General features: G+C 39.4%; 2 protein-coding genes across 3 annotated transcripts; one reads left to right on the forward strand and one right to left on the reverse strand.

The window, feature by feature from the left end:
• Positions 1-390: 390 nt before the first annotated feature.
• On the forward strand, positions 391-9,428 carry TMEM184C (transmembrane protein 184C; the record flags this gene model as incomplete). Its single annotated transcript, XM_079535070.1, has 10 exons — positions 391-507; positions 922-1,052; positions 1,150-1,186; positions 3,314-3,519; positions 4,305-4,379; positions 5,311-5,404; positions 6,550-6,662; positions 7,475-7,574; positions 8,509-8,680; positions 9,136-9,428. 10 exons carry the CDS (start codon positions 391-393, stop codon positions 9,426-9,428), a joined length of 1,338 nt encoding a protein of 445 aa, XP_079391196.1.
• Positions 9,429-12,415: 2,987 nt separating this feature from the next.
• Positions 12,416-27,010, reverse strand: PRMT9 (protein arginine methyltransferase 9; the record flags this gene model as incomplete). 2 transcript variants are annotated; one of them, XM_079535127.1, is made up of 12 exons in its annotated part: positions 12,416-12,631; positions 12,832-12,954; positions 13,425-13,578; positions 14,335-15,046; positions 16,303-16,486; positions 18,970-19,162; positions 21,413-21,519; positions 22,019-22,121; positions 23,836-24,003; positions 24,662-24,898; positions 26,197-26,345; positions 26,825-27,010. In XM_079535127.1, 12 exons carry the CDS (start codon positions 27,008-27,010, stop codon positions 12,416-12,418), a joined length of 2,532 nt encoding a protein of 843 aa, XP_079391253.1. The 2 variants fall into 2 exon arrangements, with proteins under 2 accessions (XP_079391253.1, XP_079391254.1); XM_079535128.1 differs by having other exon boundaries at positions 21,413-21,496; positions 22,002-22,121; positions 26,825-26,959.
• Between the last annotated feature and the right edge of the window lie 953 nt (positions 27,011-27,963).

Genomic DNA, 27,963 nt, shown 5'->3' on the forward strand with positions numbered 1-27,963 from the left:
ACCCGCCCGCGCAGCGCCGCGGGCACGCGCACAGCCGTTACCGCGTTGAAGTAACGGTCGCTGCGCGTGCCGCGTCTCGAGGAGAAACAGCGGGCGCCGGCCCACGTGCCGTTGAGGGGGAAGGGGCCAGCGACGGGCAGAACGCGGAGCCAATAGGAGAAAGTGAGGGAGCCGGAAGCGACGCGCGGCGGAAGTGCCGCGGGGGCGGGGTGGCGGTGAACGGAGTCCGTGCTGCGTCGCTTGGCGGGGGCGGCGTGGAGTCGCCTGCCGCGGGGCGGGGCGGCGGATGAGGCCTGGCAGGCTGCGCGGATGATGCGCGCCCCGCGGGGGCTGCCGGGCCCGGCGCCGAGCCGCTGAGGCGCCGCGGGGCCCGAGTGGAGCGGAGCGACCATGCCGTGCACCTGCGGCAATTGGAGGCGGTGGATCCGGCCGCTGGTGGTGCTGCTGTACATCGTGGGGCTGCTGGTGGTCGTGCCTCTCTGCGTGTGGGAGCTGCAGAAGCTGGAGGTGAGAGGCTCGGGGTGGGGGGGAAGCGGCCTCCGCGGCAGAACAGAGGCGCTGAGCCTCACAGCGGCCCGGGGCGCGCGCATTGTCGGCCAGGGCAAGAGCGGGGCGGAACGGGACAGCGGGCGGCCGTTCTCTCCTTCCCCTTCTTTCAGTACCTGCAGAGCAGACGCCGAGCTGGTGGAACGAGCACGGGATGCACTGCGAGCCGGATCCACAGATAGCGACGGAGACTTGGTGGTTCTATGCGTTTCAAAAGCAGAAAACTCAGTGTTGGAATACACGCTGAGCGTCCTTCTTGAAACATAATTCACAGGCAAAAAAACAAAAACCGAAAGCAACCTCTTGTTCTACCTGTCTTATTTTAAAGAATTGATTCCAGAACTTAGATCTTGCACTCTTCTTTCTCTTTGCAAGGTTGGAATCCATACCAAGGCATGGTTTATTGCAGGGATATTTCTACTGATGACCATACCCATCTCCCTCTGGGGAATACTACAACACTTAGTCCATTATACTCAACCTGAATTGCAGAAACCAATAATAAGGTAACATCTCACCTTTTATCTCTGCTGCAAATATTGAATTTAATTCGAATGAAAGATATCTCTAGTAACACTAAGTGTTCTTTTGTTCTTGTAACAGGATTCTGTGGATGGTGCCGATTTACAGTTTAGACAGTGTAAGTGTTGTCTTACTGTTAACAGCTCAATAAAACTGTTTGCTATGGGAGCTAGGGAAAATGGTGTCACAGCAGAAACAGTGTTGCACACAAAGTTGTAGTCCTAGAAGCTTCTATTTATGTGTTATGGAGAACATCAGAAGTGTTCTAACAGTATTACATGCTAGTTGGGAATCCTGTAAAATCACTTTTGCAGCCTCTTCTTAACCCTCTCAGTCCTTGAACATTCTTTCAGTGCTTTGGAAATGGAGTTAAGTGCTTACTTCTGGTTCTTCCATTTTCAGTAACAGCTGAAATGGAAACCTGTTGACCAGCCTGATACAAACGCAGTCTCAAAATTCAGAGCCTTGCCTTTCTTCCCTGCATTAGGCTTAGCACTAAAATTCTTTACCAAAAAACGTTTAGTGCTAATCTTCTTTCTTGGGGAGAAAGAACAAGGCTTCACAACAAGCCACTTCTGAGTATTTTTATATGACAAGTAGCCTTGCAAGTTGTTTGTGTATGTGTCATCTGTTGCTGCTTGCATAGATGATGTTGGATAGAGCTAAGCAGCACAAGAATTCCATGGATTGTATGTACAGGGTGTGTGTTTACATATTATTGTCACCTCTTAACATTGTTGTTACTTACATTGACTCCATAGAAGACAGGTTTCCAGGAACCTATCCTTTGAGCTTTTTCCCCCTCTCATGTCCTCAGATTACATAAAGTGTTACCTTCATGTACTTTTTTAAAGGAAGCAGCATTATCTGTTTCCTGTAGGAGATATCAAGTACCTCAAACTGATATTTCAGTTATTTTCATTTAGAAGTAAAATGCATGCTAACTATATGAGCTCTATCCAGGCATTCCCCAGTGCTTCTGATGGGTATTAAAATCTTTCCCCAAGCTCTTGGATCTTAAAGCCTTTGCTGTATGTATGATATTTTAGAGCTGAATATAAAGCTCAGTTATCAAATTCAACTAGATGCATATTGTCCACAAAGACGTGGCAGAAGCTGTTACTTCTAGCAGTTCATAATGAGAATGAGCATGTTAAGCATCTTCCTGAAGTTCTAATAAGAAGGTCGGTCTAAAAGGCACAGTATTCACTCTGCTACGCTTCTGGAAGCATCGTAAACTCAAAATACTTCCTTCTTGTTTGGGAAGCAAAACAAAACAAAATAAAAAAACTCAGTTTTTTTCTGTTAGAAATGCTAGCTTGGAGTGATGACCAACTACCACTTAGAGGCTAATTAGCTGCTGTCACGTATTGTGCTGTAATGCAATGGGAAGTGCAGCAATAACAGCAGAGCAGCAAAATACTAGGCTGCAGAGAATAAGAATTTGCTCAAATGCAGCAGCCATGAATACACAAATAAAGAAAAGAAGCTGCTTACCTTCAGATGGCCTCAGGTACACAGGAACGAGCAGCAGAAGATGTTCTTACCTCCCCTGCCAGCCCTTAAATGAGTTCTGCGAAGGGGTGGATCCTGTCTCCACCCCTTCTGCTCACTCAGGTACATTGCATGCACCTGAGCTCTCCTGGGTTGGCCCTGCCTTCCCACCAGGTGCTCAATCACTGCTACATACCATGACTTAGCATTTCTGCTACAGCTACAAACACACTAGAATATTTATGCGTTAGACATGAACTTTGTACCAAAGGACTAAAAAGTTATTTTTGAAATCAATATCCATAGAATGGCTTAGGTTGCAAGGAACCTTAAAGATATCTAGTTCCAACCCCGCAAACTTTGACTGTGAACATGTGAATTTGAGGAAGCTGTTCTACCTTGTCTCTTTTTAAAAGGAGTAGGTCAGCTATAGGAAACCATCTCCATAGTTCCCTTTAATTTAAAGGATTGAACTGTGTTGAGAGATGCAGAGCTCCCCTTGTGCAGTGCTATAAGCTTGCTTTCATTTGAAGAAGCAGAGATGCCATCTAAAGTTCCACTTGTATTTTTAGAAAACGTCATTTTCTGTCAGTAGCATCACACTCGTACCAGACAAATTACTTTGAGTTCTGTTTAATTAGTGCTTCCTGTCTACTGTAGCATTGCTTATTGAAGTAGCCTGCCAGTGTTGTCATTGGAATCACTTCTGCCTTTCTAGTGTGTAACTTCTTGTGTACCTCTCTTCTTGCAGTGGATAGCTTTGAAATACCCCAACATTGCAATATATGTGGATACATGTCGAGAATGCTATGAAGCTTATGTCATCTATAATTTTATGGTTTTTCTTTCAAATTACCTAACCAACCGATACCCAAACCTTGTATTAATAATAGAAGCGAAAGATCAGCAGAGACACCTGCCTCCCCTGTGCTGTTGTCCATCGTGGGCTATGGGAGAGTGAGTATTTGATGACATACTGGATGTTAAGCTGTGTAGTCAGATACAGATATTTCTGCATTTAGTAGCGTACTGTTGCTGCTTGGCAATAGTCTGTTTATGGTTTGCACACCTTGTTCGTCAGATGAACTCTGACTGAAAGCAGCTGGGACGAGCGTGTTTCCATCTAGCAGTAAAAGATGCTAGAAATCACACTTCCTAATGTTGACTCCAGTGCTGCTGAGGAACACTTCCTTATTTTTGAAACATGTTTAAGTCTTTCTGAGTTTCCTTCCTTTGCTATCATAGAATGTTTGCCAAAGCCTCATTTTGATTCAGTGACACCACACAGCATATTGATTGTATTTCCATAGCTGAGAAAAGAGAGGCCATATGCCCATGAGCTGCTCATTTCTGTATACGTACTCAGATGAGCAGAGTCAATTTTCCTCCTCTCAAAAGATTTCAGTAAAGCTGTTTAAAAATGTTAAACACAAACTATGAATGCAACTCCTAAACACACCCAAATGCAGGGACAATTTCATTCTCTTTGTTTAGCCCAGCCAGAATCTTTTTGTGGCTGGAAGTGAATTACCAGGTATTTAATGTTATGCATCTGTAAAGTCCAGGTCTATTTGATTGCGTGTTTGCACAAAATACTTTTACAATTGAAGTTCTGGAAATAAGCTAAGTTCAAGTCACCATGAAATAAAAATGCAGTTTAGTGAAACAACTGAGAAAAGGAATTTTCCATGAGTCAACTGTCTTTAAATTCTTGTACAATTAATTTTGCATTTGTTTTGCAGAGTTCTGTTATTTAGGTGTAAACTCGGTGTTTTGCAGTACACTGTTGTCAGACCGTTTACTACTATTATTGCTTTGTAAGTACACCCATAAATAATGTATATTGGTCTTTGGGACATAATTTTGAGTTACACTGGAAACGATTTTCATGCCCTTTGTATTGAATCAATGCAGTTTGAAAGCAAAGTAGTTGTGTTGCGTTCTAAATGGGTCCTTGCAATTTGCAACAGCCTCTGATTTCTTTATGGCTTCTCTACAGCAAATGCCTTTTTGCAGAATTGGAATAATAAATACTTAATGCCCACAGCTGAAAGGAATGAAAAGGATGTAAAATACTGTTTACGTGGGAAGGACATTTGAGTACAATTATCTCAATTTTAGAGTTCTCTTTTCTTCCTCCTTCCTTCCTGGTTTTAACAACCATGTATTTCTAATGTCAGGTTTCATGTAATTTTGTAGGTTGTATTAAACTTTACATGTGATAAGCCTGACTTTCTGCCCTTATATCATAGAACTGTTGTTGTAAAGGAGTAGCAGGCATTTAAGCCAACTGATGTTGAAACCTTAAATTCATAAACTTGGTATTTTTGATCCGTGCAATCAATTCTGTAGGTCTGCAAAAAAGCTGCTATTCACAGAGAATATCCAGTAAATATTTGTATTAACGATGCCTTCTAACAGTTAGAAGCAAAGCAGCTAAAAATGTGAGGTTTATTTTTTTGATCTATTGAGCAATGGGATATGCTAACTTTGCATTTTCCCTTCTCATTTGCTGTGCCAGAAAGCAAAATTTCATGTACCTATATGCGTTATGGTATGCAAACACAATTTCTTCTGTGGAAATACAGTATCTACTTAATTTATTTGTTGAACAATGATTGTGCAGACCTTCACTGTCTGTGTTTGACAACCAGAACAGTTCTAATAGTTGATTAATGTGATGGGGGCTTAACAGTTCAAGAAACTGTTAATGTATTACTTTGTCACTAATTCTAATAACTCTTTCAGAATTTGTGAGCTAGTAGGTGTGTATGATGAAGGAAACTTCAGCTTTGACAATGCTTGGACTTACTTGGTTATACTTAACAACATGTCACAGCTAGTGAGTATCAAAAGTGCATCTTTCTACTCGTTTAAGTCATCATATTAATAATATGTGATTCTTCTTATGTGAGCTATTGAGAGTAATTGCATGAATGTCAAATCATTATTATAGCTAGAATATCTCACTGTAATTCTGTTCTTATTATCTTTTTCAATACTGTTTGTGCAAAATGTTTGAACTCCTAAACTCCATGAAGCAGTAAGGTGTCCTGCCTCTCTACCCCAAACTGTTTGATGAACTAGTCTGACCCACGCATCCTAGCTTCCTCCCAGCACCCATACAAAGATTCTGCAGTGACTTTGTTAAAAATACTGTTACAAAGGTGGGGGGAACAACCTTTGAAAACTGGAAACAGAGCATGCATCCTTTAAAGAATAAAAAAGACAGCAAAATTACAAGACTTTTTTGAGACCCTCTAGGCAAATATTAGCCTTTCAAGGGAAAAGGATACTCACTTCTGCAGCAGGTTTAGAAAAAGCACGACATTCCACCTGAAAAGGTTTTCTTCCTGGTGCTGTGGCTGTGTGTGCTGGGTGACTGTTGGTTAACTCATGAGCTGCAGCTGCTTTCTGCTGCAACAACAGTCCCAGCAGCTGCACTGACTTCTGCACGTTCAGGTTGACAAGATGGCTTAAGGAAACTTAGCAGTAATAGGCTAGGAGAATTATCAGTGAAAAGAGATCAATTTAGTTTGGCTATATGTTAGCTTGGTTGCTTGCAGTGTAGATTGTTCGAATCTGCAGCAAAGACTGCAGTCATTTACCTTTTCTTATAAAGAGACAACCTCTCAGATGTTCTTAACAGACGTCTGAAAGAACACCTGCTTTTTATGGCAATTGCTGTAGAGCTGCACTTGGTTTTGGAGAGACATGGCAGCTTCCTACACTTTCTTTTAGCTTCTATATTTAAAATGGCTTTTGTAGGTAGATGACCTCAGTCTTTGTCTGACGACACAATTCCAAAACAAAATTTCAGAAAGGAAAAAACAACCCTGCTTTAATGCAGTAAGGACACATTCCCTAAATACAGACCTTCTTTTCAAAAGACAACTTTTGTTCCATACTGTGATGTGTTTTATTACTGCAGAAGTCGTAAACAAATCAAGTAAATATTTAAAAGCTTTTTTTTTATTTCCTTGTTAGTTTGCTATGTATTGTTTAGTGCTGTTTTATAAGGTACTACGTGAAGAACTGAACCCTATCCAACCTGTTGGAAAGTTCCTGTGTGTGAAGATGGTAGTTTTTGTTTCTTTCTGGTAAGTTAATTACTTACTAGTTAGTTCCTGCTCTCAGAGTGGTGCAGTAACACTCTGTTAAAGAAGCAGGTTGTTCTAATAGCGATCTGGAAAAAACAAGATCTTAGGTTGTCTTCTCTTTGGGTCTTAAGGGCTATGAGTAAATATTGTGCTGCATTCAGGTTTAAGCACCTCACTAGAACTAAGACATTGAGGCTCTGGAGCATGTTCAGAGAAAAGCAATAAAACTGGTGAGGGATGCAGAGCATAGATCTTAGGAGGAGTGGCTGAGGGAGCCGAGATTGTTAAGACTGGAAGAGGCTCAGGGAGGAGACATTACAGCTCTGTACAGCTGTCTGAAAGGAGGCTGTGCTGAGATAGGGGTTGGCCTCTTCTCCCACATAAGCAGCAGTAGCACTAGAGGGAATGGCTTCAGGTTGTGCCAGGAAGATTCAGGTTGGACACGAGGAGAAACTTCCTTTCCTCTCCAAAGGAGTAGTCAGGTGCTAGAATGGGCTGCCCAGGGATATTACTGACCCTAGAGATGTTCAAGAAGCGTTTAGATGTTGTGATGATGGATGTGGTTTAATGGGAAATATTGGTGATAGGTGGAGGGCTGGACTGGAGGTCTTATCCCCATTTTGGTGATTCTATTATTTTAACATTAGCCTGTTCTCTTTCCCTTCAAAACCTAAACAAACAGCAAGGTTTTTTTTAAATAAGATTCTTAATATATACATACACAAGTATACTTAAAAGTAGGCCTTGCTTACCAGATTTGCTTGGAGGTTTGTAGGCAACACTATTATAACAATAATTAATAACTTTTATAGGCAAGCTGTGCTTATTGCATTGCTGGTGAAAGTTGGTGTTATTTCTGAGAAACACACCTGGGAATGGCAGAGCGTGGAAGCTGTGGCTACAGGCCTACAGGTAGGAGCAAAGACCATGACTTTTGTCAACGGTTTATGGGCTGGTCCGGCCCAGTTCCGTGACCAGCAGGGTGGAGGGATCTGCGGATCCGCGCCTCTGGGAAAGGGGAAGCAGGGGACCCCAAAATACTTGAAAACAACAGCACTAATCTGAGGTGGAACAAATGATTTTACTAAATATAGTATTAGTAAAATACAATGAGAGAGAGAGAGAGAATCTGTTTGAATTGTATAGACCTCACCACAATGCTGGGGTGAGAAGTGCAGTCCAGTTGAGTGACTGAAGTACAGACGGCAAAGTGCAGATGGCGAAGCGCAGGCGGCGAAGCGCAGGCAGCGAAGCGCAGGCAGCGAAGAAGAAAGGTCAGGTGACCTTGCATGGAGTTATATCCCCTTGCTGACCGCAAAGCCTCCTGGGGAAATGTAGTTCTTCTCCGTCGGACGAACATTCGGCAGATATCAAACCCCACCCCCAGTGCATTACATGATGTTATGGTGTGGAATACTGATGACTAAAAATCATAAAACCATGACAACTTTATAGGAGAAATCACTCTATGTAAGATGATTTCAAGCAAATACTAACATATCTTACCTAGCATAGGCTCGATTACTACTGAATTTATAGTAAGTTGGACTACGTCTCAGCCAGTCACCCCAAGTGAGTTTTATGCTCAACACCTCCCTATCCATGTTATCCCTACTCGTGTTATTTGGAAGGAACAACTTCCACCAAGACAGTCCGTTCAGCAAGGACTGGTTCCTGCATTTAAATCAAATGGATTGCACTCTGATGTCTGCCAAGAATGTCCTATCCCTGGTTTAAGAGTAGATGCCAACATCCCAGTGCAATTACTGTCAGTCATTCAATGAAGAACTCTTTTCTCCAGTTACGAGTGATCAAGTTTTAGTTAATACCTCTTTCCTTGTTGCAGGATTTCATCATTTGTGTTGAAATGTTTCTAGCTGCTATTGCACATCACTACAGTTTTTCCTATAAACCTTATGTTCAAGAAGCTGAAGAAGGGTCATGCTTCGACTCCTTTCTTGCAATGTGGGATATTTCTGATATAAGGGCAGATATATCAGAACAAGTTCGAAATGTTGGTAAGTAACAGACATATCTGCATTATCTGTAAAACAGCCTACGTATTTCCAGCTTCATTTTGCACTGTTAGGCATCTCTACAGTTCCTTGAGAACATTCCATACCAAATTAGTGGCAGCTGAATCCTTAGAGCATTTTGTCAGGTATCTTGCACTACATTGCCCCAGTAATCCTGTGAGTTAACTGTCTAGTTCTGAATTTTTCTTTCAAATAGATCCGAGGGATTCAGGTGTTTAGCTGGAATAGAGAGGAATGTGTTTTACTTCTGCCCCCTTCTTTCCCTTTCCAGAAAGATATCCTTTCATTAACTGAAGATAACACTACCTACATAGAACTGTTCTGAATTGAAGACTAGACTTCTAATTCCAACTTGCCTAGGCTAGTGTCTGTTTGTTTGAAGACCCTGATGTACTGTTCTAAGCATTAAGTGTTATTTTTGTTTGACATAACTCCAGGAAGGACGGTTCTGGGCCAGCCAAGAAAAATGTTTTTTGCTGAGGATCATGAGCAAAACGAGCATACAAGTTTACTATCCTCCTCTACTCAAGACCCAATTTCTGATGCTTCTTCGATGCCATCATCACCTATGGGTCATTACCAGGGGTTTGGACACACTGTGACACCTCTCACAACACCAACAACAGTCCCTGCAGTTGATGGTATTTATAACACTTCTGCTACCCGGGACACTGCGGAATCGCCAGAACTAATGCACAATTCACCAGAGAAAGCTTTGGATAGAAGTTAGACTCACCTTTTTTGAACGTGTCAAGGAGCCTGTTATGTTCTTGCCACATACGTTCAGTTAGCATATACTGTTAGCCCTGGAAGCTGGATAGCATGGAGTAGCTACTGTGCAGGCAGGAGGAGGATACGGCTGTAACTGACATCTTAATGTTCTGAGTACCTGAGTACCCAATGAATATAAAACGCACACTGTAAAAGTTTCTGCAGAAATTCAGGAATCACATCCTTGAACTGCCGGACATTTATACATCTGTTACACGAACGTACGGTAAAACCATACTCCTTTCTACTAAGACAAGAGAAACGCTTGAAAAATGCTGTGCTCTTCAAAACACGAAACGTAAATACTACTAGCAGTGGGAAGGGTTAATTTTGAGAATGTAATTTAAGGAGGGCAGTGAAAAAAACTCTTTATATTGGTTTTGGTTTTCTTATTGATGATATTAACTACATACCCCAAGGCTTGAATGGTGTGTGGATGACATATAACTTCTGTGCACATGCCATCTTCTTCCCATGCTAGCATAGTTAAATAAAATCCCCTCAGTGAAGATAATTATTGCAAAGCATCAGTTAAAAAAAAAAAAAAAGTCTAGTTAAAAAAAGAAAAAGCATTCCCTGTTGGTTCTCACCATAAAATACAGTTGGCCTAACTCTTGTTCTTGTACCTCTTAATTTATCAGTCTTTTGCATTCAGAGTGTACAGCCAGGTAGGTAAGCTTTGCATTAGTACCTTCGTATTTGGCTTTTTTTCCTATCCTAGAATAACAGTAAGGAGAGGGGAATAAACGATGTGAAAAATTACACCGAAAACAAAACTGACTTCTTTGGTTTTGGCTGCAATAAATTCTTTTAACACCTAAATTTTTAAGCCGTTAACATATCGTGCTTTAACAAGATGTCTGTGGTAGTTTGTATTCATAAATTTGTATCTGTGATTATTGTATTATGCTTCTAGTATAGCCTATTCAAACGTAATAATTCATTTGTGCGCATGTCCCAGAGAAGAGACCTTTGCTAAGGTAAAATTAAGTAGCTAGTCTAATACTGGAGTTACTCGAGCATTATATTTTAGACCAAGGAAGAGTAAATTTGTATCAAAACAGTTTGCAAAACTGACAAAAGCAGCTGCTTTTTTAAAAATCCCATTACTGGGTTTTTAGTACTATTGCATGTTTGCAGTCTTACAAATTGAGAACACTAAGTGACACATCATTGTTTTTTTTCCCAGCATTGTTGGCGTTTACAGGATAAATGTTTAACTTCTGTCTGTCACAGTGGGATTCATCTTAAGTGCTTATTTTGCAGTACTAGTGTGATGTAAATACTGCGCCTTACTCACTAGGCTGCCTATTTTATAGCTGACTGTATTTGCTCTATCTGAAGCTAGGGGGAAAGTGCAAATCGTACTTTCCACTTTGCCAAGTCATTGCCTTTGTTGTAAATAAGCAATTAAATATTTTATTTAAACTGTTTGGCTTTTTTTCCATTTGATTTATTGCTACTGTCATTTAGAATGTAAATGACAGATGATGGCAACTGTTCTCTTTGTGAAGGAAGGGATCTTGTGCATAACGAGTAGAAGTGCTTGTAAGTTCTTCCAGTGTTTTGAGTATAATGAAAGAATTCTTCCAGAAGCTTATCAGGCATCAGACTTATTTATGCTTGACTCAATCTTTTCCTTGTTAACAGCCATGTTTTAAAAAGAGAAAATAACTTGTAAGAGCTTGCAGTGGGTGGGGACTTCCTGTTTGCTCTAGCATGTGCACAGGTAAAAACAGGGGAAAAAACAACGCTGAAGAGCCTCTGTCCTACTCTTAGATTTTCTTATGCATTGTAACCTTTGAATATGGGATGGTATCTGGTTAATTTTAAGAGATCTTACTCACCACTACTGTTTTCAAAATAAACTGGAGACCTGTCCTTCCCTGTTCTAGAAGGAGCTTTATTACAGCAATCCAAGAGCTGCAGGCTGAGACACCTGTGGCCGCAACAGAACTACTCAGTCCCTCAAGTTGATCCCAGATAGTCTGCCTAAAACATTCACCTAAGGGAGAGTACACTATGATTTTGCATACAATGAGACTAGAAAAGTTGTTAGTGAATGCCTCTTCTACAGGCTTTTGTTAAGGACACATTGCAGAAGTGTGCTGTACATGGAATGCACAGCAACAATATTAAAAAGAAGCTTAACGCTTCACTACGGAAATACCTTGTTCCTCTCTTCCCTGTAGCTACAGGGATAGAATCAATGCTGAGAAATGACTTGTAAGTCTTTCATCTGAATAGAAGATTAAGAAAGATAAAGAAATGCTGTTATAACTGCATGGAAGAACAGTATACAAATGCTTGTGGTGGCTGCTGTAATTAATTGTATCAGCTTTCTTAAGAGGAAAAAAGTTTATATTACCAGAAATATGACTCTGTAAGAAACTCCAAAAGGCTTACTGGCTTTACCTCGTACTACATAGCTAGACTTAGTTTACAACACTCATTTATAACCTTTTATAATTACATGCAACATGACCACGTGATGCTGCAGCTGGAATGCTATTACAGTCCTTTTTACTAGGATAACATCTCCATGCACTTAAGTAGGATGCTTTGACTACCAAGAAGCAGAACCAAAGTTTGTGAAACAAGGACTACACAGTCACAGCTATTTACTTCTGACATAAAGCATCTAAAATGCCTTTTTTTTAGTACAGATGATGGGGTACCAATAGAAATCTGTCCCACTTCTACTGTTGCAGCAGTAGCTAGCCCTGAGATTTTTAGATGCAGCCCCAGCAATAATTAACCAAAACTGCTTGGTAAGATACCCTTGCAGTGCCCATTTTAGTCTGTCCGTTGGATGGACAAGTCTACCAACTCTTAAAACAGTAAAATAGCCTTTTTGATCAGTACATAAAAATTAGACTTTAATATAAATTATTATCAGTGATGTTACGAACAGTTGGTGTATGTGTAGTTTACACTGGACGTTCTTCACTGTTTAACCGTAATGCTAATATTGCTTTTATGGTGCTGAACATCAAGCACAAGTTCATCTCCAACCTGCACTTGGAGAGGCTCATCAAGAACAACTGCAGCTTGTTTCCAATGCGAGAACTCATCAGATGTATTCAAACTATGCTCTTCATCTAGATGTATGTGATACCAGAAGGGAATTGCAGTGACTTGGCCAGACTTACAAATTTGTACCTAAAAAACATTTAAAATATTAGTTTGATCTTCATTCATAATTAGTTTGAACTTCATTTCAATCAGAGATGTTTGCAGAGAAGTAAATTCTGCAATGAAATTTTCAGCCCAGATGAACAATAACTGGGCAGTTCTAGAGAATGACAGCTAAGTGCACTTAAAATTGTATGTAATTATATACACACGTACACACAACTCACCTTCACCTCTCTGCTTGCACTGTTTAACAGAGGATTCATGAGGTCTAGCCTTAATAGCTCTGCTGGCTTACTCAGAGGTACACACGGTAATGTAGAGAGATCCAAATAAACACGAACTGGTACCTAAGAGTACAGACCATACCTTTAGACATCAACAGTCATTCATTCAAAAGCGGTAAGTTTGGGATAATTATAATGCAAAAGTTTCTAAAAATTATTGTAATGTCGGTAAGAAACAGCCAAAACGCTAACTGCACCATTTTTACCCCTTCTGAAATGTCACTGTTGAAATACAAGGTGACGAAGGAGATAGAACACCTAGGAGCACAGTCATTCTTCTGTATATTCCCATTACATCTCCCATTACTCAGACAAATTCTCACTCTATTTCCAGGAAAAAAAAAAAAAAACAACAAGAGCTTTTCTGTGTAGCTTCATCTCAAAGCTCCTTCCTGATCACAGAAATCTCTCTTGATATCAAAACAGAATGAAGTTTCAGCTTTTTAGTTTTCTTCCATTTTATACTGAAGCTAAACAATTAAACAGCTGCATGCTTTGGAACTGTACTTGGAAGACATCCAACAACTTCATACCTTGAACTGGTTGATAAAAGGAGCTATATTAAACCCAAGAGTTGGTTCTGTGCCTTGAACAGCACTCTCCAGTAACAAAGACTGCGATTCTACAAGCATCCCATACACCAACACATACTGTGGAAATATCTTCCCTCCGCTCTGAAGTAAACATCTGTAAAATGAAAGAGATTTCACCTCTAAAGCTTATTATTCAACAGTAAGGAAAGAACATCTACATTTAATACATAAATAAACACACACTAGTTCCTCCTCTGAAGTCAAGTGCTCAGAAGCATTTGAGTTTGATCCATCTGACCAGACAGCTGTATTGTACAGAAATCAGAATTCCTCCAGTAATTCTGTACTAAGCAACATTTTCTCTGTGTCAGTATGGGAAGCAATGGTATTTCAAGACGAAGGTAGCAGGACTTACTCATAGCACCAATATCTATGAGCTCTTTTGGTGCCTCCCTGGCTGTTCTAATCCTCTGTATCTGTCTCTTAGCAATACGACTTTATGCCAACAATAGCTCCACGTACACATGATGGAGCTTTTTTTTTTTTTTTTTTTTGTAAAAAAAAAACAAAAAAACAAAAAACAACAAACTTTGCTACCTCAGTTATTAGCAAGATAGTGGCTATTCTAGGACTTCCTAGCAAACCAAGCAGCACGATCTTCCACTTGCATTACTGCACGCAAAAAAATAAAGCACCCTATGGAAGTGAGATCTTGACACTTCTAGTTATGTCAGACATTCCAGATGCTTTGGGAAATTTACTCCTGAAGTGCAAGTTCAACCTGTTCAGAAAACAACCTTTTTCCACGCTCTATAGAAGAGACATTAGTTCTGTTGCTAGAAGGAATGCTTTCAAAAAATTTCAAATAATTACAGATACCCCAAATTCCTTTTGTCCATTTGTACTGTACCTGGATATTGCAGCCTTTTCCATCACCTCCTGCTGGATTAAACCAGATGTCTCTATAACATCCAAAATAATAATACTCCATAATTTATCGGATTTGGGTCTCTGTAGCACCACATTTTCATCTTCTAAATGGCTGAGCCAAAATTCTACAGTTTCCTTAGGGAAATTATTAGCTTCTGAAATTACATTAAGGACTGCCTGATGCTGTTCTTTCTCAATAGAGCTGTAGGCTTTAACTGGCCCAAGTTTGCCAGCTATAATTGGTAGGATGGAGAAGCCTTCAGATACATCTAGTACGTACAAAGGATCAGGAACCACATCTAAAGAGCTCTTGATCTGGCTTTCTTGGAGGTTCACCCCACTGCCATATCTGTCAATATCCATAGACTCCAAGTCCTTACTTGGATTTAATGATGACAGAACCTCGCCCATGGCAGCTCTGAAGCATTCGTGGTATGGTACATTGTTCAGCAGGGCTATTTCTGTGGATTCCAAGACACATACTTGACCTTTCTCATCCTGTTTGCTAGTTGTCTGAAGACTAGCCAGAGCATTACATAATTCAGCCTCATTGCCCAAACTCAGCATGTCATCTCTGTCACTGCAGTCCATCCCACACTCCGAAGTTAAAAAAGAAATCTTCTGGATCTTCAGGTAGCAGTCTTGGCAGCAAACTTCCATCATCACAGTATCTCCAGCCTTCACAAAATAATCTTAGAAAAAACAACACAAAATCATGTCCATTACAGCAAATACTACCACTGCAGCATATGTACAGTACTCTATAAGAATAAAAACAGCAAAGATTATCTCAATGCTTCATTAGTTTTTTTTTTTTTTTTTTTTTTTTTTTTTTTTTTTTTTTTTTACTATGTACGAAAGATTTGTTCTAGTCATGTTTCTTAATCCACAGGAGAGAACAAGACAGAACAGATCAAGAGGCTTGGGTACACAACAATAATAGGCTGGTACCAGAACAGCCCCTTCAAGAGGAGGCTCCTCCAATTTTCAGTACTAAGCTCCAAGCCCACTACTGAAATCTGCTACCATGTTCACATCTGCCTTAATCCGTCCTACACTAGGCAAATCCATTTAATCTCAAAACAAGCTTAAAATAAATACATACTTCTCTAAGCGTCCTATCAACAGCAGAGCTGAACAAAAACATACTTACAAAGAAATTGCTATCAAGTTAAAATGTTCCATATTTAATATTTACATTTTAATACTTCCTGTAGACAAAGCTGAATTTGTATTTATACAGAAAACAATGGCTACAGTTTTATCTAAAACAAACACAGTTCAAGTTGGCCTGCATCTACCAATACAGACAAAAATCCAAAACAAAATGGCTATAGTCTGACAAACACTTCTTTCAGTGGCAACGTAAGCTACAGGCGTCTCCCCTCTGCCCTATGCTTTAAATTAAACTGGTCCGTGGCACAGCTGCCCCTACTGTCTATCTAGACAGGCAAGTGAATAGGAAACAGGTGAACAGAGCAGGGGCTGCTGCAAATGACACTGGCACTGAGAAACAGCTGTGGCCAATGAAATTGTAATCCAAAACGGATGCAAGGGGATAGGTGAGAGCTTTTAGTTTTGTTTTTATGGCAGCAACAGCCAGTAACTACCACCTTACCTCCCTTTCAAATGTCACATCCTGATTACACAGAGCCAGTGGCCTCACATTTTGGAAGTGCTCCAAAAAGTATTTGATTCAGTATAGGAAAAAAAAATTGTTCGCAAAGTTCTTATCCGTCTCACAGCAGAGTCCAACAAACAAGACTTGCTGCACCAACTTTCCAGTACAGTCCATAAACTTGATCAGGAACCACCTCACAGCTACATGTTACTGAACTTCTCCTAATCCAATTACTGCCATTTCTTAGTCTCTGTGATTAACTTGGTTTCATTTTGTTCTTGGGCTACTCAGTTTATGTAGTACACCAAGAAAATCCACAGTACTCACCAGGGAGGCCTTGCACAGGATAGACTGCCTGTTCCCAGCAAGTTTCTTCACTGGGACTCGTAGATAGAGCGTGCTCATCATCAAGCTGCAGTACAAACCATACCACAATAGCATCTAGCACTCCTCCTTTAGTGACTGGCTGGCTGAGCTTCCAGGGCTTTCTGTGCGCAAGGCTCTTCAGCTCCTGAGCAGAGTGGAAAGAAAAAACAAGTGTGAGAAAGCTCCTTTCTATACATCCAAAATGGTTTCACAGTAGTCACTATCAAGTCACTCACATTGCTGTACCACTCCATGAGGGCACCTGGCAGAAACCTGGAGTTAGCAAACTGCTACAGTGCCAGCTATCAGCATTACACTGATCAGCACAGGGCTCTCTTCCCTCACTGAAGCACAGTTATGCACCCAAAACCACCTCTAAAAGTATGTATTTAAAAACTAGAACTGTAACAAAGGAGTTCATCTGGCAAAGCATGCCTTATGAGAAGTTACTCTTTTGTATCAAACTCAAGCCAACACTCAGACACATGCTTCAGTTAAAACCTGTGTTCAAATTTAATCAGCTCTAGAAATTCTATATGCAAGCAGAGTTCACCACAGCCAAAGTTCAGCACAATCATCACAAAAACACCAAATCAAACATCCTGGAGGCTACGTTCTCTGCAACCTACAGTATCAACTTTGTGTAAAATTTTACTACTGAATATTTCCTAAAGAGTCTTCAATAGGTAATAAGAATGAAGTCATTTTTCACACACACTTCCCCCAGTAATTACCTTCTGCAGTAACATTCAAAAACACGAAAGGCACAGCTCTGAGGTCTCTATACAGCTCTGGCACAGGCCAGTAAGAGGATATCAATCACAAGGGACCAAGGTTCTCTTAGTTACAATCAATTACACTAGTAACAGCCTTGCCTAAGAATTCATTTGTTTACCGAAGAGCTCACGTCAGCATCTGTTCCCTCTAAATTTAAATCTTAACAAAATGCAGAAGGCAAAAGAAAGTTCCCTGCCAGAACATAACTAGTTCTCTCAAGCTGCATTTTTTCTTCTCATTTTATTCTTGGCCTGTGTTCTCCAGAAGCTGATCTACCTCACAACCGAGCTGAACAATGCATGCGTCAAAATTACAGGATGTCAATAAAGTTCATAATGAAAAAAAACTCCATAGGCAATGGCTCAGTTCCTTCAGGGCCTGAAGGGAGTAATCAGCTGTAATTACCAGCTGTGAAGGTAAACAGTTACTTCCACACCCAGTGACACCAATGTGCTGCCAGCAAACAGGCACACAGGTAGTTACCTGGGTAGGTACAAATGTCTACAGCCTGCAATTACAGCCACATCCCATTCCCCTGCTGGGGAGAAACTGCACTGCTGCTGCTAATAACAGCAGTAAAAATAATCAGCACAAGTCAGAGGCCTTTTTTTATTATTATTATTTTGACTGACTATAATTACTTTTCTGATCTTTACTTTGAAAGCAACATGCTAGCCCTATAACAAAAGTAACAGTAAATTTGCAACCAACTATTCCAAATTATTTAACTATGTTTCTTCCCTCCACTTCTACTCATGATATCTCCACCTTTCATAACCAGAGTACTTAACACAAAGCTTCAAAGTTAGAGATCTTCACTCAAGATAATCTTTACATGTCTGTCAATGTCAGACACTCAGAAGTAGACATCTTTCAGGTGTAGCAGTTTCTTATTTATGCTAGAAGCAGAAGCAACATCAGGTCACAGAAATTGTTCCCAGCAACGTTCCAAAGACCCTTTGTCTTTTCTCATCTTGAACCTCAAGACATCAGACATGCCAACTAGAAAAAGCTATTGATTCAGAACACTGCAATTCCTGGCCAAGCAGTAGCCAAGAATAATTTCATTTATATAACAGAATCTATTTTAAGATCTGACTCACCACTTTGATGTTAACTCCTCACCATGGGTCACTGAACAAGAAACAACTCACCAGAGACCAGATGCAGAATCTTTTCAGCATGCTCAGCTGTGAGCAGGTGATGTTCTTGCCTTACAGCCCAGGCCTATTTGATATAGGCATACAAATACATTCTGTGCAAAATGCACAAAATAATCCTACTGTATTTTAGAAAGCTAAACAACAAATATCATAGGAGCTGAAGGGTGGAATCAATGTGTTTGAATAGGATATGGTATTTTTACTCTCTTATCTTTTACACGTCCCCGAACACTTACATACCCTTTATGCCAAGTGTGAAACATACCCTCACTCTTATCTCCACAACTTCTCTGACGATTCCCTGTAACTTTACAGGAATTAACTTAGTCAGCTCCTTGATGCATAAAGGACTAAAGATGGATCTATTGCATTCTTCCTCCATTTCCTGTACTGATGCTAGCAGTTGTTTGGTCCTACGGTGAGCTCGTCTGGGGAACCAAACAACATCAAACAAACAAACAAAAAAACCTTTACCTTCAAAAACCCAAGGACTGTCACCTGATGAATCAGATCACTACATAATCAGATAAGTATGAAAACCAGCACAGGATTAAGGCAGCACTGCCAACCTTGCACACGCAAGCTGTTGCGGAACTGAACGTGCCAAACAAGATGTGGGCCTCTTTTGATATACAGATTAGTTCTAAAGGACATAAAGAAGAAAAAAAAAAAAAGTATGTATGTTTACCTGCAGATTGTTGAAATCCACTGTCATTACTTGAAAGGGTTCTGTCAAAGGTACATAACCTCCAGGAATTCGACTGAGCTTTTCAGTGGTGTAAGGTTCGACAGTTTCCTCTGAGCCAGCAAAGGCATACATTGGACTAAAGAACTTCACAGAATGTGGCAAGTGTACACCAGCAACTTCGTGTGCTCCCACTCTGGGGGGAGAGGAAGAGGAAGGAAAATAAACTTCATAATCCTTTCAAGAATGGCTAAGCCTTTCAAATGCAGTGCACAAGAATTAGAAGACCCTATGTTCTTCCAGAATACTGCCTTACTGTCACCTGATGTGACCCTTTCAAGTTACCTAGCTCAAACTGAGAAACAGCATGTAGCAAACTCTGGTATCTTAAAGGTTTTGTGACAAACAAAATGTATCTTTAGCAGAAGGTCAGTCTTCTCACAAATTTGTCAGTTCATCTGTTCTTCTGAAGTAAGTGTATCTCACTTAAATTTGAAACAACTGCATTAAAGAAAGAGCAACAACTTCAAAAGAAAATGAAAGCTTATTGGAAAAAAATAAACAAACCCATTGTTAGGCCCTAGAGTGCTTCTGGAAAATAAGCAATGGATGCAGACATACACTTTGATGTATTAAGTACATCTGCTATACTTAATATCAAAATTACCATTTGAAGATCAAGTAATAAAGCTACAGAGAGAGGTAAATCAGTAGGAAACTTTTTGTTAGGTTGACTTAAGGGCACCAGAAACAGAATTACAAGAAAATGGGTTTATCCAGCATTTCAGTACATCCTAGGAGAAAATGGAAAAAACAAACAACTCCCTTCCCCTCCCCCCAAAAATAAATATCAGAGCACAAGAAATCCAGCCTAACTTCAATAAAATTAAAAAGATAAATCATTGAATGACAGAATTGCTGATCAATGGAACACAAAGCAAACAATCAGCATCAGACAAAGATGCAAGACTATAAACACTTAAGAATGAAAGCTGATTTCCTACCAGATATAGGCTCAGTGTCTGCTGCTTAAGTGTACTTCAGGAAAAAAAAAAAAAAAGAAAAACCTCAAGTATTCACAGACTTCTGGGCTATTCACCTACTTAAAACCATTTGGGCAAAAAAGTGATGAGGAAAAGCTGAAAAGCCATATGAACTGTATAACAACAAAACAAAAAAATAGCACTAGTTAATATAAAAAGCACGAGGAAGAAGATATTTTTATACTGCTATTCCAAGCATCTTCAAGCAAGTTGCTCAAAAATAACATTATAAAATCAGTTTTGATGTAGATCATGAAAACACCCAGGGAAACACAGAGATGTATGTCACAAGAATCCAAAGAGACATGGACAACTCAAACTTGAGAACAGACAAAGCTTTCCAAAAAGCTACAGCCCTTGTTATGAGTATTAGCTTCCAACAGCTATGCCCATTAGAGGGAAAAAAAAGGATCTCAAGGTAGAAAACAGAAAACTTACAAGTGACTTTTTTTTTTCCTTACCATTTGATTAACTGGTGGAAATTCTTTCAACCCTGCTAATTACTTGACCTTAAACTATACTGTTAGAATGGACTGTTAATTACATAATCTAAGTTTCATCCTGTTTAAAATCTTTAAGAAATACTCATTGCCATCTTTCAAGGCCGTGATTACTCCTAAAGAGTTCTTCCAAAGGGAAAGATCTTCTGTGACCAATTACTATGAGAACTTCTGTCTCTTTGACTACTCTTAGGGGCTAACACATTAGAAAAGTCAGCGATATGGCACAAGTATTTTTCTGCTCCAGTACATGAAAGTATCTGTATAAGTCAGTGTTTTCTTTAATCTACAACAGGATTAATCCTAAACAAAATAAGATTAAACCTCTTAGACAGTCTCCATACAATGATATTGTCTTAGAAGATGAAAATGAAAGCGACTACAAAAGTAACTGATACAGTCACAACTGGTATCAACAAACAAACCTGAGAGTCTGCTAGCTCAAAATGAGGTAAGGCACATATTGAGGATAACGCAAAGTGGGATTATTAACATTTAGGCTTTACAAAATCCTGTCCGCATCTGAAAGGCGTAGGATCTAACAGTGAGGTATGAAGCAGATTATAAAGAAGGTAAAATGAGGATAAAGGGCAACTGTTAATCCAAGAATCTCCAATACAGAAATTAGGAAGTAATTTTACTGTTAAGGAATAGCATGTCTTTAATATGCACTAATATTATTTCGGCATTACTGAAAATCAAGTGATTTAGAAGAAGGAAAAAGAAAAAAAAAGCATCCTGAGAAAGGAGTGGAAAGAATTGGAGCAGTAATCTGCTTAGTGACATATGCAGTCATTTCAAAAAATAAAGAGAATAACAATTGAAAACTTTTAATTAATAAGTCACAAAGTCTTCTCCCAAGTAACAAATGCATGTCCAAACCATGCTAGAGTTTAAACATACCTGTAATGTCTACGTATCTCTTTGCAGTCCACTGCCATTCCAAATACTGTAGCACTTGCAGGAATAACTTGCCCATAGTCGTTACTATGGACATCTTGATTTTTTGGCTGTAACATTAACAGGAACATTCACTTAGACCTACTTCTATAATGACTTCAAAGCCTACTTTAAGTCAGGATTACAAAGTTCATAGTATATAGGAGAAATCTCCGTCTTTGTCTTTCCTGCAGATCAAACTTTCTCCTGACAGCGTATGTCAGTATATCTGCACATCAGTTTTTACTTTTTCAGTTTACTACTTCCATAATTCTAAATCTATGCTTTAAATTGTATCCCACTATATTTGATGAAACATCTGAGGACCTTTTCCATAGGCATAATTCCTGTACTTAACACCAGAGGTCATCAGTTCCAGTTAGACAAAATATATTTTCTGCCAGTTAAGACCTGATTTTAATCCTTATTACTTGGAATCAAGGCAGAACACAGAAAATGTATTTGTGTGTGTGTATATATATATATATATTTATTTATTATTATATATTTTATATATGTATAAAAATAACCCAAACAGAAATCACATTTACACTTACCTACATCACCTACCTTTGGCTGTAAAAGAAGATGTTCCCAAGCATGTATCAAGCTCTCCACAATCCCTTCACCAAATAAACCAGCATCAACAGTTTCTGTGACAACTAAGGAAACTCTACATCAAGGAAAAAAAAGACAGCATGAAACTCAATTCATATCAGGCCTATCCGTTAAGTTATTCTTTTAAAGAAAAATACTAACAAGAAAGCCGATTCCAACATGAGATCAAAGCACAACTTCTCCCAGCTTTCTGAAGTTTCAACACTGATAGGCAACTAAATTCTTCTAACAAATTATTCAAGATGCAAATAAGATGTGACACTGAGCAGGAATTTACCATACATTTTATTGGTCAGTATCTAAAAATACGTTGTGGGGAAAGAATCTAACCCAAATAGGAAGTTATTTCAGCCTGAGACACAGCATGCATTTTGTCTGTACCTCATGCAAGTACCCACGTGTACAGATTTTTCCAATATTACATTTTAACCAAAGCACAATAAAATTACTAAGTAGACAAATGGATCCTGAAATCCTAAATCCTTTTAACTTCTTAAACCAAGTATATAGCAGAAGACTAGAGTTTCCTGAACAGTAACAATTTATTCCTGACAAGTGAAACCCAGTAACTCAGGACAGAGACTGAGAGGATGCACATGCTCAGTTAGTACAGCCCAGCTGACACAGACAAAGCTTGACAGGTGTGCTTAAGCATGGCAGCTTTGCTTTTCCATATTATCGAGTCTGTACCATCATCAGCACAGATATTTTATCCCACATTAGTAATGTGTAATAAAACATTTCCCTCTCATCTTAAGTGGTAAACCAGCACTTTGAGCATACTAAAACAAACTACCATCTCCTTAGATCTATACTTGCTAAAAATATTCCTGAAGAGCACCTTCTGAAAGGGATACAGAGCAAAAAACACTAAGGTAGCCTAAAAACTTTGAATTGCACGTAGTGAAAGCTATAATAATGGATCCAATTCTTATTTGCCAAAAGGAATTCTCAGTTGCTGACTTGCCTCAGTGGCTCTTAGTTTGCTTTAAAAGCCATTACTTAATACTGAAAATATAAGCTACTTAGTTTTCCATAACATATGAATCTCTGCTACAGAAGGCAAATACGTGTAAGTACCATATGAGTTCATCCTAGGTGATGCTCAACACTGAAATCTGTTCTCGGATGAAAAGTTACACCACTCTTCCATTGAATTTTACTCCTGCACCTATCACTACTCTCATCGCCCTTTGGATCCATGGCACAAAAAAAACAGGAGGAACCTGCACACAGCATGTGGCACTTCCTTCTTCACTCTGAAAACAGTATGAGGCTCTGATGTGACAAGAGGGAAGAGGAAGCTTCACCTCTCTTCTTGATAAGAGGTAGACAACCGCATTTCTAATCTCTCTGGCCAAACACAAAACGTCACATAGAGTCGCAGGAGTATAATATATCTCAGACCCAGTCTTCTGTTGCAGGTCCTATTGTATGCCTCCATCCTATCCACCAGTTGCAGAAATGAGCCCAAAGTTGTTACGTGTGCATGCACAGTGTAGTAACTCTACTACTTCTCTCCTGTTGATGCAACATAATTGGACATGCCTCTTAGGTACCGCCCAAGAACTAAAATACTTTATTTGTAGCATCACTGATTTACCATAGAACATGATCTCAAAAACAATGTCTGCAATGCTCCATAAAAACCTTCTCAACTTTCCCCGTGGTAATTAACCACATTTATAATATTTCCTGCTTAGGTCACAACATATCTTAAAATGAGAAGAAAAATTATAATGTTATCACAATAGAATACAACAACTCACCTTTCTGGTATGTGCTTTGGAATTTCTATATCAAAAGACTTCAAATGTAGAAGCTTGATTTCTCTGTCCATGTTATTTGCTGCCACTACATCACAGGCAAGTTCATACATGGTTTTTGACAGTTCACAGGCAAAGACAGAAGATGCTCCTGCCTTCTTTGCAAACATACTGAAATACAAGAATCAGAGCTTTCTCCCTCCTATTTGTATCATTTTAGGTAAAGTATGTGTCATAGTTCCATGACTTTTTGGTTATTGGTATTCCACATCATAACATGATACTGAGTCTTTTGAAGTTCTGTTTATGCATCTGCTTTTTATTTCTAAGAAACTGCCTAAAATTTGCCACTGAATAAACCATTAACTTTTTTTGCATGAACACTAATGCCACACAAACTGACATCCTGCTGACACGCTACGTCCAACACGGACAGCAGGAGATTCCCCAGCTATACTAAATCCACTCTTTACAGCATCTTCTTTTAGTAACTTTTTCCACATAAATGAAGTGATTATTAAATACTACACAACAGCTTGGTATGGAATATTTGACATTACGACTCCAACAGCAATATGAATTGTCCAATCTATACAGTAGTTCTTGGCACAAAAAGAAAACCTGCAATACAAAGAAAATTACTGCCACAAACACAACTGGAATTGGGCACTAACCTCAAGACTCATTGACTACAGAAAACTTTGTTTCCTTTCTTAAGTTTTGCCTCAACAAGGTACAAACGTAAAACAATTTTTTAAGTAGCAAACACATTCTGTTAGACAAGAAATGTTTCTAATAATTACATGTTAAACATATGCTTACGACACACCTCAATATTCCTGTTCCTGTTCCAATATCAAGGACAGACTTGCACCCTGAGCAGACAGCGTTCTCTATTGCTTTTAGGTAAGTAAGATTCCTCTTGGCATCATTAAGCATGATGAAGTGCCAACGTTCCACAAGCCAGTTTGCAACACGGTAGAAATTCTCCTTCGCATCAGCAAAATCTGGGTTAAGCTTCACTGCTTTGTGAAAATATCCAGCTGCTTCATCTCTAAAGCCCATTCTAACGGTAAAAACAACAAATAGAAAGCATATGTTCAGATGCCAATTGTAAGACTGTGGATTTACAGGCATCAGACAAAAGATTACAGAGATATTTTATGTGAGAAAGATGCTCTATAAAAATACTGACACTAGCTTATTAAAAAAAATATACATGTTACTTAGAACACCAAATCACTTCAAAATGCAAAGGCAGTAAAAAACACCACCGTGTGTGTACAGCCTTCATTTGCTATGGAACCCTTTTATGAACTAGGGTCATTTTCTATATTCATATTCTAACTAGGGTTAGAATAGGTTTTACAAGAACATGCTGTAATTGTATGATGATAGCAAACCTGCAGTCTCACAGATTTTTCAAACTGCAAGGGAATGCTACAAAATCCAAGTTTATCTCGCCATATTTAACTCAAATATACTACAGAGCAATGAAAATTTGAGTTATCAGTGCTTCCGTTAAGAGACAATTTTCAAGTCAAATGGAGAACTGAAGCAAACTTCTCTGATAGCAGACTGCACTGAAAAATAAAAGCTATGAAATATATTAAAGGGTACAACTCCCTTGCCATGCAAGATGGGTGCTTCTTAGAGCAAGCACATGAAACAGACAGAAGGCACTCCTAACCAAAACTGCTCGGATCCACGACTGATGTTTTGAAGTCCAGTCTTGAAAGACTTTAAAATTCAGAAGAATAGCAAGCACCATATGTTGCAAGTTCTGCGGAAAGCTGTAAAATATTGATTTTTTTGGTATTAAATAATTGCAGAAGCTTGAACTGTTTAAGAAAAATCAGTCCTACAAAGACACATGACTAGCTTCCTCATTTGAAAGGTCCGATCCTACGTGATCTCAAGAAAAACCAAAATTTAAACACAGTGTGCAAAAGCAGTGGTGTTCAGAGATCTCAGAAGGGAAAACAAACAAACAAAAAAGATCCTATATTAACGACAACAACACTTAACATGATGAATTTGAACAGTTACGGTCTTGTTTTTGTTTAGTAATTACTTAATAAATGAGTTTAAAAATACTTAAATGCAGTGTTTTTACTTAAAGCTTTTACTTCAGTAGAAGTGGTCTTTCAAACACAATTTAATTTTTTCTGTATCAACACATTTTAGCACTGTTACTCAACTTTTTAAGCTGACAAGCACACAGCATTCAACCACATGCATTATATAAAATCAAGCATAAACTATGCTTAAAAGAAATAAATACAATCTCAACTGACTATTGTTTCTTAACATACAATATTAAAAATCAAACCTCATAAAAACTGAGTATAGACTACCACAAACCTGAAAAGATGTTCTCCCATACTGTTACATATCACTTCATCATTTGGATACAGCTCAAGTGCCTGTTCATAACAGTTAAATAGATCTTGAATTCGTGCTAGAGAATCCAGTTCTTCTGCCCATTTAAAAAGAGTAAATTGGAATGTTTCCTAGAAAACAAAACGTACAGCACTGAGGTTGAAAACAGTTACCAGAAGTGGGGAACTGAGACTTGAAAACATCAGATTTGGCCACACAAGTTTCCCTTCAGGAGCAGCAGCGCTCATTATCGTCCCAAATCTGTTAGCTCACTTGAAGTAACATAAGTAAACTTTCAAATATCCACACAAAGTATCATCACCCAGAAATGGATACTATGGGCCTACCCACGTACTACTGTACATTATTCTACAGAACAAGTCAATATTAACACGGCCCATTTTTATTAAACTTAGAAGACACATACAGCACGAAGAAAAAAGAATATCAATTTCCTTCTATAGACACATGCAATTCATTAAACAAGTTGCTATCTCAATTACTTTTCTTCTTTTATTTTCAAGACTTAATGGGAAGATCAGCTACAGACAAAGAACCAAAGGCACAGACCACATCACACAGACTCAAGAAGAAATCAAAGGGCACTTACTTTCACACTGGTTTTCAGCTCGGGAGCTAGATTTAGTACTAGGAGATAGTGAGCATAAGCAGTTCCATAATCCTGGTCCTCCAAGCAATGCTGAGCACTCTGCAAAGATCTAGAAATGAGCTCCCGCCTGCCAGCTTCCTGAGCACCTCGGTGACTACGACGGAACGTTGCATTTGACTTGGACATTCTGAAGGCTGTAAGCACTGCTCTTCCTAAAAGAAAGAAGTAACACATGCTGTAGGACAAGATTAAACAGAGCAGACAGACTAAGCAACATCAAAGTTTTCATAAGCACTGAAGACCCTCCTCCCAAATCCTAAGCATTCAAAAACATTCCTATCTTTATACCACTGATAATTCCATCAACTTTAAAACGAACTTCCACTATCCAAAAGTTAGGCATGCATCACTTTTGTGTCACGAGGTCCTGCAAACAGCTTAGGTTTCTGAACTTTTAAAAAATAATTCTGGTATTGCATATTTTCGCATGTCTTTAGGCAAGTAGTTCTGTCTAAAACACCAAAAGCTCATGCACTGAGTTTCCAGTCAACCGAAGAATTTGAGGCTAACCTTCTTCCACTTCAACAGCAGTAACCCCATAAAGCCATGTCTCCTGCACAGACAACAAGCTCAAAAGACAACATGGTTATCTCTCCTCAAGAAAACGTCTGTTATGAGAAACAGCATGCATATTTTTGTACCCGTGTCAGTTACCACTTACATTTTTAAGGCTTACCTACACACAAGGGCCTAGCAGCGCGTCCGGAATTTTCAGGTATATCCTAAAGCTGAAGAGAGCAAACATTACATAAGGAGTGACTGCAAGGAACACAAAATCACAATAACCACTTGCCTATTTGTTTAAGAAAGCAGCAGCCATCTATGAAGCAGACACCGATAAATTGCACAGGAATATGCAAGAGCACCCAGGCGCCTGAAGAACCGTTGTGAGGACTCGGGCCAGCGACGCCAAGCAGGCCGGCGCGGAGCCCCACACGGCCCCACAGGCCGCAACCCGCCCAGCAACAAAGAGAGTTCAGAACGAGGCTCAAGACCGCTGCAAGCACAAAGGGCAGAGATTAACCAGGGAGCCCGTTCTCTGCGGACGATCCGGGAGCTACCAGAATCATCACCTGCAC

This window comes from Tetrao urogallus, assembly GCF_951394365.1.
Source record: "Tetrao urogallus genome assembly, chromosome: 4".
NCBI classification, from domain to species: domain Eukaryota; kingdom Metazoa; phylum Chordata; class Aves; order Galliformes; family Phasianidae; genus Tetrao; species Tetrao urogallus.